At 35.9% G+C, this 17,136-nt stretch overlaps 1 protein-coding gene across 1 annotated transcript in view; it reads left to right on the forward strand.

Moving 5' to 3' along the window:
* The window catches only part of LAMA1 (laminin subunit alpha 1), a gene marked incomplete at both ends in the record, with an annotated part of 99,826 nt that overhangs the window by 70,507 nt on the left and 12,183 nt on the right, over positions 1 to 17,136 (forward strand). Inside the window, 16 exons of the mRNA XM_082282956.1 lie at positions 310 to 421; positions 589 to 751; positions 3,140 to 3,350; positions 3,581 to 3,697; positions 3,784 to 3,947; positions 5,109 to 5,251; positions 6,472 to 6,561; positions 7,768 to 7,884; positions 9,306 to 9,488; positions 9,783 to 9,937; positions 11,779 to 11,922; positions 12,710 to 12,843; positions 13,001 to 13,151; positions 13,686 to 13,810; positions 15,102 to 15,252; positions 16,391 to 16,535. Of these exons, the coding sequence (XP_082139082.1) occupies positions 310 to 421; positions 589 to 751; positions 3,140 to 3,350; positions 3,581 to 3,697; positions 3,784 to 3,947; positions 5,109 to 5,251; positions 6,472 to 6,561; positions 7,768 to 7,884; positions 9,306 to 9,488; positions 9,783 to 9,937; positions 11,779 to 11,922; positions 12,710 to 12,843; positions 13,001 to 13,151; positions 13,686 to 13,810; positions 15,102 to 15,252; positions 16,391 to 16,535 (2,305 nt within the window). The remainder of the gene's footprint in view (positions 1 to 309; positions 422 to 588; positions 752 to 3,139; positions 3,351 to 3,580; positions 3,698 to 3,783; positions 3,948 to 5,108; positions 5,252 to 6,471; positions 6,562 to 7,767; positions 7,885 to 9,305; positions 9,489 to 9,782; positions 9,938 to 11,778; positions 11,923 to 12,709; positions 12,844 to 13,000; positions 13,152 to 13,685; positions 13,811 to 15,101; positions 15,253 to 16,390; positions 16,536 to 17,136) is intronic.

Here is a 17,136-nt window from a genome sequence, read left to right on the forward strand (position 1 = left end):
ACCTAAAAAATTAAATAATATTAACTTAGTTAAAGAAATGGCTTTTATAATTATAAGCTCACTGATTAAGGAAATAATTGATAACGCTGATCTGAGAGCCTGGAAAATGAATCACAGTTAAGGCATCTGCAATCATGGAAGCATCAGAGATTTATGAATCAGTTAGATCTACCTTATCATAAAACATTGTTTCCTTACACTAAAATATTCTCAATATTAAGAAAATAAGCATAAAAACCATAGACAAGTGCCAGGAATTAATCAGTGTTTTAGGAGAACTGTCGGATATTCTCTCTGATTTTATTCTAGACAACTAGATTTTTGAAAAAAGCTCAGCAACTTGACACAATGACCCAGAAAACCAGGAATAAAAGTCAAGAACTGACTGCCTTTATTGATGCAGTACATACAACCATCAAAGGTATCCTGTTTTTAAGATATTTCCATTTCTTCACAAAATTTAGTAAGGGTATGTCCTTTGTAACTCTTAAGTCGTGTTTACATGGAAAATTCTAGTTTGCACAGGGGATTAAAATATGCTTTTTTTTTTTTAAATGGTATGACTAAATTGTTTACTCTCCTACTCAGTACTTGCTGAAGTTGCTGTGTCACTGAATGAAACACTGGGGCTGGATCTGCCACTGTCAAATGCTACATCTCAGCACCTACAGGATGATATTTCTGCCCTTTTGGATTCATTGCGTAAGAAGGATTTTGTTCAACAGCACCATAATGCTACCACAGTCCTAAAGTAAGCCTGTTCTACTGAAAACTCTATTTCACTTATGTCTCTGCCATGCAACACTGCTTTTTTGAAGAGATATCTGGAGAAACATTTTGCCATAATGAGTGGCAGTGTTAGTTAGTTAGCCCAGGTGGACCTATATGAGCTTTGTTTTGGAGTTACTTGATTTGATGATACTTGGTGTCATCCCAGGTGATACAAATCAAGAATAAAGTCTTTCAGAAGTCTGTTAAAAGCATTAGTAAAGCCTGTTAACTTGGACGTGATACAAAATTCCCTTGCAATAAGTGAAAAGACTCACTGATTTCAGATTCTTTCAGATCTGACCCTAACACACATCTCTGTGTTGATTTTGGCTGGGAGATAGCGTAAGACTGTCTCAGTTGATTGCAAGCACAGGACATCTCAGGCCTGCTGAAGGACATGACAATTGATTGTCACTGGAATATGTATAACAAAGATTTGCAAATGAAACCAATGCATTTTTTAAAGCATTCTGAGCCATTGTTTATGGTTGTATTCTGTTGTCTTGATTTGTCCCCAGTTAAAGGCTGTTTTGAAATGGCTTTTATAGTCATTATTAGTGCTTATTGCCAGACTTGGCAAGAAAAAAAAATTGCTGTTCCAAAAGTCAGCTAATATTTTGTTCCAGTTTCAGAAATACTGACTAATGCCATAGCACTCCAAAAACTGTAAGAATGTTAATATTGGCTTCAAGGGACAAGGATTTAGACCAGAGCAGAATATTTCTGAAAATTTTATTTTTTTTTTTATTAAAAGCTTTGGATTAAGCAGGATAGAGTGTTTGTGTTGGTAGTATGTCTCATTTTGTTCAGCAGACTCTTCTGCTGAATGTAGAACTGTATAGAAGCTATATAGATATGAAAGTGGACCATTCATTCTTCTTCCTATTAGGAACTTCAAATCGATTTTTTTCCACTTACAAATATGTCTCAAAATGTTTTGTTCCATAGTAAAAGAGTGTTCTGACTTCAATATCAACAGTTTTTGAGCTGTTATAGAAAGTGTTTGAAAATTAACTTTTTCAATTTTAGTCTCTGTTGAAATTTCTGAAAACTCTCTGATAAGGGTCTTTTGACAGATCAAGGAAAAGAGTTAATATGTTCTGTAAGGTTGTTTGCTCTGCAGAATTTCTTATGCAATGCAACTGTAAATTCAAAAATTATTTAAATAAGCAGCTTGCTAGTCTGTATTTTAGGCAGTAGGTGTTGCTACATGACTCACAGTGGACTGAGTTTGTGATAATGTATTTTAGGCAACATTTGTAACCGAGGTCTCCACACATTTGCCATGAAAGGCAAAGTCCCCAGACAATTAGGAATATAATCTTTTTACTCTATGCTGAAGCAGAAGCCATTATTGACTTGTAAAATACTTTAGATCTTGTAATGTTTTAAGGCTATGGCTTCTGACTGTAAGGACTCTGAATTATTAGTGTTAGGAAATATATGCAAATGTGCATCTACTGTTCAGTAAGAAAGATGGAATGTGTTTTGCTGTGTATATCTGTGAAATAAACTAGGTCTCTTTCACTTTGGCTAAAGATCTATGTGATATGCAGTCAGATTAACAAGGACAAACATTTATATAAAAATACCATCACAGGAGTTGCAATTTTCAGCGTATGTACTGAAATGAAGAGAAACAAAGGAATAGACTTTCAGGATAATTTTCAGTTCTATTCCTTCAATTCTGGAAAGTGTTCAAATGGAGATGCAAATATTCCCAAATAGAACAGCTGAAGCAATTAACAACTGACAGATTTGGGAGGATTTACTATTTGCCAGATAATCTCTGTTGCTGATTAAAAATATAAGTGCAGAGATTAAATTATTTCAGATTGTAATGCTGAAATTGTTAATTTCAGTGCTTATTTTAATGAGGCTATTTATTTTTATTTGGTATTTAAACTTTTCTGGACTCTTGGGTATATGTCTTTCAGTTCTGTTTACTTGCTTCTTTCCAGTGCCAATCCTCATAAATGATGTTTTGATCCTACATTCAAAATATGAATCACTACAATTAGGATATAGAGTAATCCCAGAGGAAAGTTTCTCAGAGATTTTGATTTGGGGGGATGTCCCAAATTAAGTCCAAACAAATATGATTTGTACTAACCCCTTCCCCCTCTAGTCATTAAATACAAATTTTATGAACTGTATTACTGTTGTCTCCCCAGGCAGTCATCATTTTGTGTGGTAAGATGAATAACTAAACTACCATGTGTATGTATGCTACTTTAGAAAAAAATGGCAGACTTTTGTAAGAAGATGCATATAAATATTTCACATGACCCCATTTTCTCCTTAAGAAATCCATGCCTAAGTGTCTCCTTTACTGTTTCTTTAATTTCTGATTCCTCTTCTTTTTCAGAGCTGCAGAAAAGTTGTTGATCCAGGTTCAGAAAGAATATTTCAAACCCCAGCAGGAACTTGCTGAACTAAAAATGGATGCAAGCCAGTTCTTATCAAAGCACAACAGCAGACTGCAGGATGCTCAGGACCTGGTGAACGAGGCTCTCGCCAACATCAATGAGACCCATCACTTGTTTCCTCTTATCTCCAGCAACCTGGCAGAGCTGAATGTAAGAGTGGACAGTCAGTGTTGCATAAGAAATATCGAATATATGATTGTTTTAAAAAGTTGATTTTTAAATGTTTTAAACATATTTAACCATTTTAATGTTTAAATATGACACCTGAAAAATTTAAAGGAAACCAGACCCCTGTGAAAACCGTAATATTATGTGTTATGTGAACTCATCAGTATAGCTGACTTTTCAGACTACTATAAAACACTTGATTTATGCTACAGGACAAAAAGTTAAATATAAAGGAAGGTGAAGAAATCTCGAGCATGCTCATTAAAGAAGGGAAGGTCCTAGTTAATGCTGCTGCTGCTCTTGCCCAAGATGTAAAGAACTCTACATCTGTAAGTCCTCAGGTTTTAACATCCTCTTTGAGATTCTCAAGTGTATTTTGCTAGTGAAAAAAAAAGGGAAACATTTTGTTTTGCAGAACGTGGAAGTCCACCAGGACGGGTTAGTCCTGTGGAGCACCAAACTGAGGCATCACGTGGATGAGCTGGTGATGCAGATGTCTGTGAGAGGAGTGCTTGACCTGGTGTACAGAGCTGAGGAACATGCCACCCAGTTCCAACGACTTGCAGATGCACTAGAGAGGTGATAAACTCAAGAATAATGAAATCATGAGATTTACATTAGTGTCAGATTTAATATAAATAGGGAGAGGCTTGATTCACTAGCTGAATTCCCTGTCGATGGCAGGGAAATTTTAGTAGATGATCTTTAAAGGTTCCTTCCAACCCTAAGGATTTCATGATCAATTTTTATTCCCCATTTAATTTGAAGTGCTTTTTACTTTTAATGCTGTGTAACTTTATGAAATGATGTGGAGGAGGGTTGGTTAGTCTTGCATTTCATGTGGCTGACTTACACAGTGAATTGTGAATTATTAAATGCCCAATGAGTATATCATGGCATAGCTTGAAAAGCATCTGGTCTACATATGAAAAATTCTTGGCAATATATCTTGGAATGTGATCAAGAAGCTATTCTTACTATGCCTCTATTATTGTTGCTTTCAAAGTGTTCTGCAGAAATGAGTGGGTTGCAACTTCAAACCCATTCAGATGCACTCTTAGAATTTGAAAGTTGCTAAGTCATTCCTGTTAATTCAATGGAAATTAATCTTCTATCCAAGGAATCCTTCTAGGATGCTTGTTGTTTTGTCTTTTAAAGTCTGCAGATATGTGTTAAAAGTTAAACCATATCAGATTGGAACATTGACATCTATTTTAAGTTTAAAACCAGAAAATTTTGCTCAGAGTAACATTAAGCAATTCTTGACTTCACCACAGCCAGATAAATTCAGTAAAGCAAAATTTACTTTGGATTAAATTTCAGATACTTAAAATCTCTTCCTAGATTCTGTATCTGTACTTAGTTTTTGAGCTTCAGATAGGGGCTTGTTCCTGTTCTGTTTAGGCAATATGATTTGTTTGTTCTAAGGGTCTTTATAAATTGAAAAAATTAACATAAATAAAAGGGAACAAAATAGAAGAAAAAAAAAAAGAGATGGAAAGGAACAAAACAGAGCAACACCTAACAAAATAGAAAAAACTCTGCAAGAAGAAAACCTTTTAACTGATTTTTTTCAGTTCAAAAGAATGAATTTAAAGCCCCTTATGCAACATTGGGCAAGGTGTGCTAGTTTTTTTTCAGAGTGCATCATGTGTTCTGGAAAGATGTGCATGTTGTAGTTGAAGACATGGAACTCAGTGCTTGATTGAAAACAGATTTGCTTGTTAATTGTCTATTTAGTGGCCTCTCTAGAGTAAGAAATGTGACTCTGAACACAACTGCTGCTATCTACACTCACTCCAGTGTTAAAAGTGTGATTGAAAGAACAGAGAGTTTGGCAGATGATGCATCTAGAGTTGTGAATGGCCCCTTGGATTTTGTAAGTATCAATGCTAGTGTTTTAATTTATGTCTTCACCTTTCTCATTTTAGAATATTTGTTCCAATTGTTTCTGCATTTGCTGAAAATGTGAGTCTTCTTGATGGAGGCATGTCCTTGATGGCAGCCTGTCCTACCAAGTAGTATGTACTGTATCCTGAATCCATACTCCAAGACAGTAGTGATAACACATTTCAAGTTCTGTTTACCCTCCTTTTCTCTCTACCACAGTACCATTTTCCCTTTGTTTTGTTTGCTTTTTAATGTCTAATGCACATTTACCTGTACTGGATTTGATTCTGTGCGGGTTTATGTCAGTCATCTGACATGTATTCTTGTAGAACTTAAATTCCCAGGCCTCTAATGCTCCCTTCCACCTCTGGAATTATTCAACGATCTCCTTATTTGACCTATCCCTCTTCCATTTCTATCTAGATATTCCCAACCACAGCTACTTTGCTTAGTAGAGGACATTTCATAACCAAATATATGTCTATGTCTACCATATGTCTATGTCTACCATATATATATATCTACCATCCTGCTGCCTTCCAAGATTATCAGATTGCTACTGAAACAGTAGATTAAAAAGACCCGACCAGTTCCCAGTCTGATCTTAACAGTTTCCTATTATTTTATTTCCCCCCTCACATTTCTTCATCTTGCACATTTTACCTGCAGAAGCAAATGTGTGATAATGCATTTACATGAGAGTGATCAAAACAGTTGTCATTCTTTTGTGAGCTTGTATGTTATTATATAGCACTCTGTCTTACTAAAGCTTTCTACAGCATGAATCCCTCAAGGTGTTTTTCCAGATCTTTTCAGTTGGAGAAATGTAAAAGAATGCTTCTAAGACTGTGATTTTGAAATATCTCACCTTAAATTGCTCAGTGCTGGAAATTTTGAATTAGGCCTGGAAGTAGAATTCCCAAAAGACAACACTGAATCACTACCAGTATTGAAACTAGAATTTTGCAGGTTTTGTTTCATAGCCATCTCTTTTTTTTATTAAATTACAAAGAGATTCAATGTCACATTCTTGGATAAATGATAGCAACTTGTACTATTTTTAATTGATACTTAGTAGGGTAATGAATAGAATAGCTCATAAATAACTAGAATGGTCAATAACTTTAAGTAGGTGTCTGCAGATACTTAAACGTTTTCAGTTGATTTTCTGTTTTTCATATGTTGCAACTTGATGTCTGTGTCTTTTAGCCAGAGGAGTCTTTCAGTCTTCTGGGAAAAGAAGCTCTACTGCTTAGCTCCAAATTTCAGAATGAAGCCAAAAATCTGAAGAAAAAAAGTGATGGTCAGTTCTACAGAATTCAGGCTTCTGCCTCTATTTCTTTTTTCTATTTTCTGTTTTGTGCTGGGTTTTTTTTAGTCTTTTTTTGATTTGTCTTTTTTGTGTAGAGCTTTTTTTTTTTAATGAGCATAAGTTAAGGTAAATATATATGTGTCTGTGCATATTTTCATGCAATTAAGATTAATGTTTTACGGATTTGCACAGTATTCTCATTTTTTTGGGTAAGAATGTAATTTTTCTCTGTAAACATTTAAAAATTTGCCCTTCACTCTACCACATTTACCTATAAGCAATACTTGCAATGGCTGTTTTTTGCAAACTTTATGAATTAAATCAGTAGAAATTGTTCAGTAGAGAAAGAAAAAGCCAAATTCTTGAAAATTCCATTAATTTGTTTTTATTTAATGAATCATGGATGACACAGGTATGTAAGATGACATGTTTAAATTCTAATCCTTTTTACTTGTTCCTGCTGGACAGCTGAAATACAAAAACAAGCTGAATTTCTTTGTCTCCATAAATTCAAAAATACTTTTGATTTTTTTATTACTCCAAAGATACCAGGAAGGCGTTGAAATCTACACCATGAAAACTCAAAAGCATTTTGAGTGAAGGCTTTATGTAGGAGCAGAAGCAGGCCCTTAATGAAATTTTTTGACAAAATTGGACAGAAAGGGAATGTTTCACAGAGATAAACTGTATCTGTAAAATGGTCTTGTCTTGCAATACCAGTGGCTTACAAATATGTATAAATTTTATGTAATTTAGATGGACAGAATTACATACCTTTTTTGTTCCTTCTATTCTACATATTTTAATTTCTAATGAGAGGATTCTGCAAACAGATCACAAATAAGTAGAAAAAACCCACTCCTTTGGCTCCTGTTACATAGTATAAAATGTGAAGAACACAGTAAAAATTATTAGGGTTCAAAATCATGGAATAATTTTATCTTACAGCCTTTTCCTCACAATGTTTGTAGCTCAGTCTCATGGAATTGGCCAAAAAGGGTAGCTTTGAGCAGAATGGTGCCCACAGGAGCTTATTTATTAATACTGCATTCATTTTGCATTCCTGTTTGTAAAATGCTCTTTCTGTTGGAAAAAAAAGTTCCATTGATGAGATAAATGAATGATTCTTATCCCTATATTTTGGTTTTGTGTGGGTTGTATGGTATTTGTTTATGCATATGTTATTTCTTTCAACAGGACTTCTATTTGGATTGAATGGGTTGAACAAAAAGGTAGAAAAGATTCAGGAAAGTACTAATAAAACTGGCAACCAACTTAATGGTTCTCTGTTGACACTCAGAGTATTGCCTAACAGTAAGTGAAATTTATATTGGCATTCTCCTTATTACAGAACTCTCTAGTACAATTGTAATGAAACCCTGTTCATTATCTGATTGCAGAAACCTAGCAATAAGCTATACTGGAGACTTCATTTAGCCTCCTAAATATTTTACATTCTTTTTAGTAAATCCATTAAACATAATTGGGTCTGTAGTCTGATTCACATTTCACATTGCTGTAAATCAGGAGGGGCACTAGTAGAAATAGAATTACACTGATATGAGAGGAGAGTGAAGTTATAGAATATTTAATCCCACATGCGGAGAAACTTATGTATGGAACTGTGAGATTTCACTTTCTTTTCTGGCTTGTTTCAAAATTGTTTATACTAATCTGTGGATTTTCCAGTCTGCATGTAAATGTTTTCTTGATGTAAATGCTGACTTCACTTAACTGATTAAAATCAGTTATTTTCTGTGCTTTTCCAAGATGAAAAATTTCCCTTTTTCAGTCATTATTTTGAATAAAGGCAAGACCTAGAGTTCATGGAAACTAGTAGAGAAAATTGCTTTGAATTTGTGAATAAGAGGGTCTGAAATACTTTGCCAATCTTAATAATGTGTTTTAAGTTAGAAAAACACTGTTTAAGATCTCTTGTTAGGGTTGTTTGAGTCTACTGTGAATCTGGATTAGAATGCTAAGTTCAAAACTTAAAATAACCATTTTGCAATTCAGAGACTTAATTCATGCTAAAGGGTAATAGTAGTGATGAAATTATACTGGATATGAATTGCAGGATGCTATCTAACGTAAAGCTACACATTGACAATTAAGTCATTAAAATCACAGGAGTGTACTCCTGAACTCACATTTTTGAATCAAACATTGTTTGATTTCAGCTTTGTTGTTACATTTCTTGAAGTTGTCTCTTTTTTTTCCCCTCTGGTCAGAGATCCATGGTGGCATTGCTCTCTGTGTAGAGGGTGGTGAAGAAGGATCCTTGAAGGTCTAACTGAGGCCTTTTTTGCCAGCCACAGCATCTTCCCACCAGTGTGGGCAGAAGGTGTAAGGGGCAGGCTGAGATTTGGAGTGGTGCACTCAGTAAACTGGTGCTTGTAGCCCAAAACAGAGGGTGTAATAGACCTTCTGCCTCACCAGCTTTGTATAGGATTCAAAACTTAAGTCTCAGGTGAGTGTCTCTGGGTGCCAACACTCATTTAGGGGACTTAAACACTGTGAGCCTGATGTATTTATACAAACCTCCTGTTGAGATAGGCAGAATCAACTTCCCCAAACAAACAAAAATACAATTCTTACTATGAGAGGAATGTAATTGACAGCATTTCTAGTATTTTGACTATGTTTGTAGCTGCTGTTAGGAACCCAGGCATTTGCTAGTCACAAGTATGCATGCAAGTTTTGAATATTTTTTTGACCTGGGAACTGTGTTCCAGATACCAGGAAATACATGCTTGAAGTGAAAGAGCTGGCTGTGTCTGCAAACATCAGTTCTGTGGTGGATTTAAGTCAGTTTGGGGATTTCAGTCAAAAGCTAATGAATACATCCTCTACATTGTCCCAAGTTAATGACACTTTGAGGAAAACAAGTGAACTCATAACTGATTCATCAAAAGCTGGTAAGTTTGCTCTGTAGAAATGTCACTCCTTGCAGAAGCAGTACCAATACTCAATTTTAACAGGCATTAAATATGAGTCTGATGGGCTGAGAGTTTCTTCCTAATTCAGTAAAAATATGCTTGCTTTTTTAAAGAGACCTATAGAGGATTCACATGGGATGTATATCCCTTACTGATGTTTAAAATTGCTGAAACCAAAATGGTCAGAAACTGGCTACCTTGACTAGGAATTTTAGCCATGAACAGTACATTTTGCTTTCACCCTGCCTCAACATCTCTTTTATGTTTTCACAGCATTCACAGCTGAAAAACAAGTTAAAGAAGTTGAAGCACAAGCAAGTCTTTTATTGGATAGACTCAAACCTTTGAAAATGCTAGAGGAGAACCTGAACAGAAACCTGTCTGAAATTAAAGAACTTATCAGCCAGGCCCGGAAGCAGGCAGCATCTGTAAGTTCCATCATCCCAGACTTAAATGACTTTTCACTTTTAGCAGGGAGGTTCTTTGAGATAAGGAGCCTAAAATTTACTTTCAAAGTACCTGGCTGTTGTTGTGGAGTCTCAGTGAAGTCCAAAGAGCATTGACTGATGCTAAAAAGCATACTGGCAGGGCTGTTGGTACATTTTAAGGTTTTAGCATCAAGTTTCTTACTGCATTTGTGAGTTTTTCAGAACAGCTACCTAATAATTTATCTGCTATTTCCTCCTGTTTCCTATAAAAATGATGAAACACAGTATGTCAGAAAGCAGTCATGAGAGATTTTGATGAGAAAGAGACAAGCTGGGGGATGGCACTGCTGTTCTCTTTAGTACAAGATGTTAATTTTTGAGGTTATTTAGAGATTGATGTGGGGTGCCTGCATATAACATCAAGTACCACTACAATTTTTTATCAAGAGTGTTGATTCTATCAATAAATTTGCATTTATGGCCTGTCATGTTCATATGTTCTTTGCAAGAAGGAGCTGATCATCCAGAGTGCTTTAAGACAGTGTACTTATTTTCAAATCTCTGCTTCTCCCTTAAAGACAGCAAAAGTGAATCAACTGTACTATGGATGTCATTAGACTGTGAGAGAAACATGAAAATGGCTTTGCAATGAGTAGTTTTTGGTATGCTGTTGACTTAAGTGTGGGTATGTTATTGTAAGGTTTAGGGAGGTTTTGTTTAACAAAACAGAAGGCACTCAGTTCTTTCTGCAAATCTTCTTAATTATATGGTTATTGCTCCTCTGTCACAGTCCACTGAAACTTAATGAATCCACTGCATAAAAAAGGGAATGGTATTTTCTGAGGTGTCATAAGCCACAGAGGTTCCTGGCAAGGTGAAGAGAAGTACTAGCAAAATCCCTTTTTCCAGTTTGTAGGAGTTTGTTCTTTTTGGGGGGTGTGTGGGGGTTAGGCACTTTGTTTGTTTGTTTTGGTTTGGGGTTTTTGTTTGTTTGTATTTTTCCTTGGGTTTTTTTTGTTTGGTTGGTTTTTTGTTTGTTTGTTGGGGTTTTTTTGTAATTTTTTACTGTACAAGAGAAACTTGATGTATCTGTGTCCAGATGCATGCAATACACACACGTGCTATATGCACTTAGTAGTTACAGGTATATCCCATGAAGTTAATGGAGTTAAGGCTTTTCTCTTGCTAAAAGGGATTTTCTGTCATTATACCACCAAGCTGCTGGATGCTTGGTTGCATTTAGCTTGGATCAATATTTTATCAGTATACTAAAAATTGGTCAATGGAGTTAGGGAATACGATTTATTTAATTTTTAAAAAGTTGAACTTGCAGTATTTTCACAAATTAATTTTTTAATGTTGTGTAAACTGCTACAATTTTGAAATAATCAGAATTATTGCAGACAGTCTGCCTTCTTAATTTGTTTAAAAAAAAATTCCCTCAGCAGAGACTAGAAATGGTTTCCTTTATTTTTAAAACATTTTGAATTTCTGTATCTTTATTTTCTGATATTATGACGTGGCTTTTTACTGATATATGGCCTTCTGACCCAAGATTTATTGTCATTGTCTGATGTATTTGAATAGTTTAATTACTAATTCAAACCTCCTAATTAAGTGAGTGTACTAAGACAGATTTCATTCTTTTCTATCGTGAATCTCTTTATCAAGTGATACCTACAAGATTGCAAAAATCTAACCCAGGTGGCAATACTTAGATTGCATGAAAGTATCTCAGCAAAAGGCTTGCATTTGTTGGTCAGAAGCTAACTACATACTCAGAAATGTGTGCTGTGTACACTGAGACTTGTTTGGATTCCATTCGCTTCTTTTCCCCCCAGATTAAAGTTGCAGTATCAGCAGACAGAGATTGCATTCGTGCCTACCAACCCCAGATTTCATCTACAAATTACAACACCTTAACACTCAATGTGAAAACTGCTGAACCAGATAACCTCCTTTTCTACTTGGGTAGCAATGGAAAGGTAAGTTTCTGGTGTACGTTTACTGAAAATGATGGCAGTCAAAAATTTTAGATAGGTTTTTCCTTACCTGGTTTCAAACTAAGTAACCAAGTGAGGCCCCTTGCAGACAGATGTGTTCACTAGGGATGTAAGTATTTTTGTGCCTTAGATGATTCCAGAGATTCTCAAAGGTAGAGAATAAAAGCACCAGATTCCTTAGCCATTGCCTCTTGGCCCTGTGATGAAACTGCCCCTTCCTTTTCTTGTGTTGTGCATTAACCACAGCAGTGTAACACTCTCTGTGATCCTTTCATATGGCATGCTGGAGTGTATCAGATGATTTGCTTAGTAACACAGCTAAACTTCTTGAAGCTGGCCCTCATGAGCACAGTGCATCCACCCACTTGAAAGGGAGCATGATGGGTCACTGTCACACTGCTCTCCTCTTCATTCCTTCTGTAATCCCAATAAATGCACAGCTGTTAGCTCCTTGTGCCATGCTGTCATGTGATAGTACTTTTTGACTGACTGGTAAGTCATCTCACATATACTCAGGAGTGTATATTTCTATACATCTATGTATCTGTGCATCTCATGTTTATATATATATAATGGAAATATTCACCTACTTGCATATAACTTGAGGGAGTTTTGTTTCATTAGAAGTGAGTGAAAAGCCTGATTTTGCTAAAAGTCAGCTCCTGTAATATGGGATGTAGGGACATGAATCTGGGAAGACTTTCTCCGTGTTGCTGGTGAAAATACTCATTTGATGCCATGAATTATAATAGGCTCTGCTGTTTCTCAGACAGACTTCCTGGCAGTGGAGATGCGACGTGGTAAGGTAGCTCTTCTTTGGGATTTGGGCTCTGGCTCAACAAGAGTGGAATACCCTGATTTTCAAATCAACGACAACAAATGGCACAGAATACATGCCACCAGGTAATTAAAACAAGGATGTCATAAGTGTTGTACACAAACCATCCACTGAGTTTTTCAGTGATGAGATTTTTCGTGTCCTTAAAAAAAGAAGCCAATAGTATTTGTTGATTAAGCCTGATGATTTCTAAGACTATTTATTAGTGTTTGTATTTGGCAGGTTTGGAAAAACAGGTACACTCAGCATAGAGGAAGTGAACTTGGATCAGAAGCCTTCACCTAAATCTGGAACCTCTCCGGGGACAGCGAGCATATTGGATGTTAACAAGTCCACCCTAATGTTTGTTGGAGGACTTGGAGGGCAAATCAAGGTTAAATTCTGAGATCAGCCTTCTGTTAATTGTTTTGAACATGTTTGAGAAATACTTCTGTGTTAGAAATAATTCATGATTTCGTTACTTCATCAAGAAATGCCAGGTACTCTGAGAATAAAGCAGAGATGCTGTAAGGGTTTTCTAGTATCCTGAAGTTAATTTTCCCTGGAAATTTTTGCATAAAGTTTTAACCAGGACAGGCTGTCTGTGCATGCACCAGGTATAGACATTATAAAATGAATTTGGGTTTTGTTTGCTTCTTCCATGGCTTCTTTTAGTTTGCAATTGTTATTCATGCCATGAGATGTGTAAGTAGGTCAAGGACATAGTTATTTTACTTTTTTTATGTATTAATCTATTATTATTTGAATGATAATTGTTCATAGTTATGCTAAAACATGTTGTTCTCTTATTATGATTTATATCTAACAAAGTTAAAGCTCAAGGAAAACAACCAAGCAAAAATTGTGCTGCATATTTTTCAGAGTACTTAACATTAATTATATTCATGAAGTATTTCTTGTCTTATAGAAATCACCTGCTGTTAAGGTGACCCATTTTAAAGGGTGCTTAGGAGAGGCATCCCTGAATGGCAAATCTGTTGGGCTCTGGAACTACATAGAAAGAGAGGGCAAGTGCAATGGCTGTTTTGGAAGGTATTTTGTCTCACTCTCTCTTTTTTTTTTTTTTTTTACAGGTTTAGAATAATTTACATTTGTAATACTAAATTTTTGTGTTAGCTAAAAATAACAAGCTCAGACGTTGCAGTGTTTCACTGATCATTACCTTACAGTTCTGAGCACATTAATCTGAATGTGCCAGTGGTGTCAAATAACTTCATTGTATGGAATTCTAATTTTTTAATCACTTTCTCAGAGGAGTTTTATTGTTACCCTCTATTTTGTGCATTGGAAGTAGGGACTACCAGTAAACCAAAATGCTTTGGAATCTTTGCTTTACAGTAGTTTTCCCTAGGACAAATTTATTCTTTCCTAGGGTAAGAAGCAGCGTAAAGCAGTCTCATAAAAAGAAACCATAGCAAAAGTGTTGCAACTGAGCTTGGTAACTTTTGCAGACTGCACTGTTTTTATGTTTAAGGAATTGAAAAGAAATATGCACCGTATTCCCTTTGCAGAATATTTCATGTAGAAACAGCAGAGGGTGCTGCTTGATTGTATGAAATATTTTTTACAAGTCTTGTACTGCAGGGAAAGGGGCTAATAGAACATGTATTGTAAGTGCAATTATGTAGAGCATTTCGATAAATGGATGACATGTTTTAATTTAGAGGGTGCATGCTGTAACAATTATTTTTTCCGTTAGGAAATCATTTAGTTTGGCTTTTATTTTCTTACATAAGGGAAGAGCACTTATCTTGTGTGCATCCCTTCCCATGGCTAAATCATGTGTTGTGAAGTTCTAAAATGAAAGCAGCCTTTGGCTGGAATCCTTCAGTTATTCATTGCATCAAGATTCAAGTATTTTCCCACACTTTCTAAGTTACTGCCTGGGGGCTGCACTGACTGAGCAGTACCTGAGGGGGGCTGATCAGAAAGCTGGAGAGAGACCTTTTACAGGGGCATGGAGTGACAGGACAAGGGGGAATGGATTCAAACTGAAAGAGAGTTGGTTTAGATTAGATATTAGGAGGAAACTGTTTACTGTGAGGGTGGTGAGACACTGGCACACACTGCCCAGAGAAGTTGTGGATGCCCCATTCCTGTAGGTGTTAAAGGCCAGGTTGGATGAAGCTCTGAGCAACCTAGTCTAGTGGAAGGTGTCCCTGCCCATGGCAGGAGGCTTAGAACTAGATGGCCTTTAAGGTCCCTCCCAACCCAAACCATTCTATGATTCTATGATCTAACTTTTCTTACATTGTATATAAAAATTACTGGGAAAACACAAGTGTTCAGTTAACATTTTTATATTGTTTTTCTACTTCTGTAGCCCACAGGATGAGGACACTTCATTCCATTTTGATGGCAGTGGATACTCAGTTGTGCAGAAGGCACTCCGCTCAACAGTGACTCAAATAATAATATTTTTCAGCACCTTTTCGCCAAATGGGCTTCTTCTGTATCTTGCTTCAAATGGCACTGTAAGAAAATGGATCAGATTCCTAAACTGTCGTAAACTGTGTTTAGATCATTTGGTGGTTTCTTGCTTGCTTTATTTTGCAGCTTACTTATATTAGGCCATATTACTGCTTTTGTGTAGTTCTTCACCTATGATTGGCATCATAAGCCAAAGGAGTAAAGACAAGAACTCTAGAGACAACTGATTAGAGCAAATATTCACCTAAACTAAGGGCAAAATTAAACAATGAAAAGAATTTTTCACAATTTATTTTCATTTTAGAATAAAATTTAATTATTTTAGACTAAAATTAATGATTACTTTACTAAAGGATAGAAAAGGAAACAGTAAGGATGACAAACTAGTTGTTTCAGTTGAAGGAACATTTTCAGAATGTAAAATTGTTTTGGAACTGAGCTTGCAGAAGGACAACATAATAATGAAAAACCATATTGAATTAAATCTGTAAGATGAGAATTCAGTAAACTGAAACAAATTAAACTCCTGCAAAAGCAACATAACGCAGACCCATCACCAGACCTTCATTGTCGTGTCATACAGTTTACTGCATACTTAGATTATGGTTTTCTGCTCCTGATGGAAGGAAAAGCTTTGTTTGGATACAGATTCTTTCAGAGTCACTGCATTATTCATTTGTTTTATGTACTCCCTGCCTGAATACACTGCACAATAATATCTGATTTAAGCTTTACAGTTCAGAGGGGGTACCTTTAATGCAATTCAGAAAGTCTTTTTTACTGTGTGAGGAAGGCCTTTGCTTCTTGCAGAAAGAACATCATAGTGTTTGATCATTATGCTAAGTGTCAAATCAAATTACTTTCAACTTCATCCAAAACCAGGGGAATGTGACTTGGTTATTTAACCCTTCTTCTGCTGAGTAATCAAACTTTACAATGCATTTAAGTAAGAATAATAAGAAAAGAAACCAAAAATACATCCTTGTGAGATACTCGTAACTTAATTTTCCTAAATATAGTGAAGATGAGCATCTTGGGCCTAACAAATAGTCCAGGTACAAGAGTTAACAAAATCTTTTCCACACATAGCCCAAACCTGCCAGGGATGCGTTCTGTAGGAAGATTTTATTTCCAGGAATGTAATCTGTTGTTTGTTTTGGCGGTTTTTTTTCTTCCTCTCAGAGAGATTTCTTGGCCCTTGAGCTTGTTGATGGCAAAGTGAGGCTGACTGTTGATCTTGGTTCAGGACCTCTTGCTCTTACAACTGACAATCATTACAACAATGGAACATGGTATAAAATCTCCTTCAATCGGAATAAGAAGCAAGGTAGGCTACAGATTGAAAAATCCAGATGTCAGCCCATTTACAAATACAAATATCTAAGATAGCTGCAGGAAACATCACTGCTACCAAATCTGATCACTTCCAATGGAGTCTCTTTAGCAGCCCCACCTATGGTACTTTGCTTTTAGAAGGACTAAAGTGTAAATCTTGTGCTTGGTTTAGCACATCTCATAAAGAACAGGTAGTGTAGAAACTGCTGGATGAAAACATACCAACAGGCTTTAAAGACTGCAAGGTTTTTGTCCAAGTCTCTAGATGAGGGATCACATTTTCTCTTCTGCATTTTAATATTACAACTGTTGTGCGGGGGCCTGTCTTTCGGCAAGAATGCATACATGCTAATAGTTATAACATATTCTCATATGTATCTATTTTCCTGTAGACCACTCCAGATTTGGTTTTGGCAGAGAGGAATGAATGAGATTAACAGAATAGCTGGAAGTACAATAAATTTCTCATTCTAAAAATAAGAAGATTGTCCACACATGTCTGAGTCAATGACTACATTTTCCTTTATTACGGACAAGATTGCCAAAAGGGCAGAATGGGTCCTTCTCCAGATCTTTACTCTCTTTTTTTTGCA

Source organism: Coloeus monedula (genome assembly GCF_965178545.1).
Source record: "Coloeus monedula genome assembly, chromosome: 1".
NCBI lineage: Eukaryota > Metazoa > Chordata > Aves > Passeriformes > Corvidae > Coloeus > Coloeus monedula.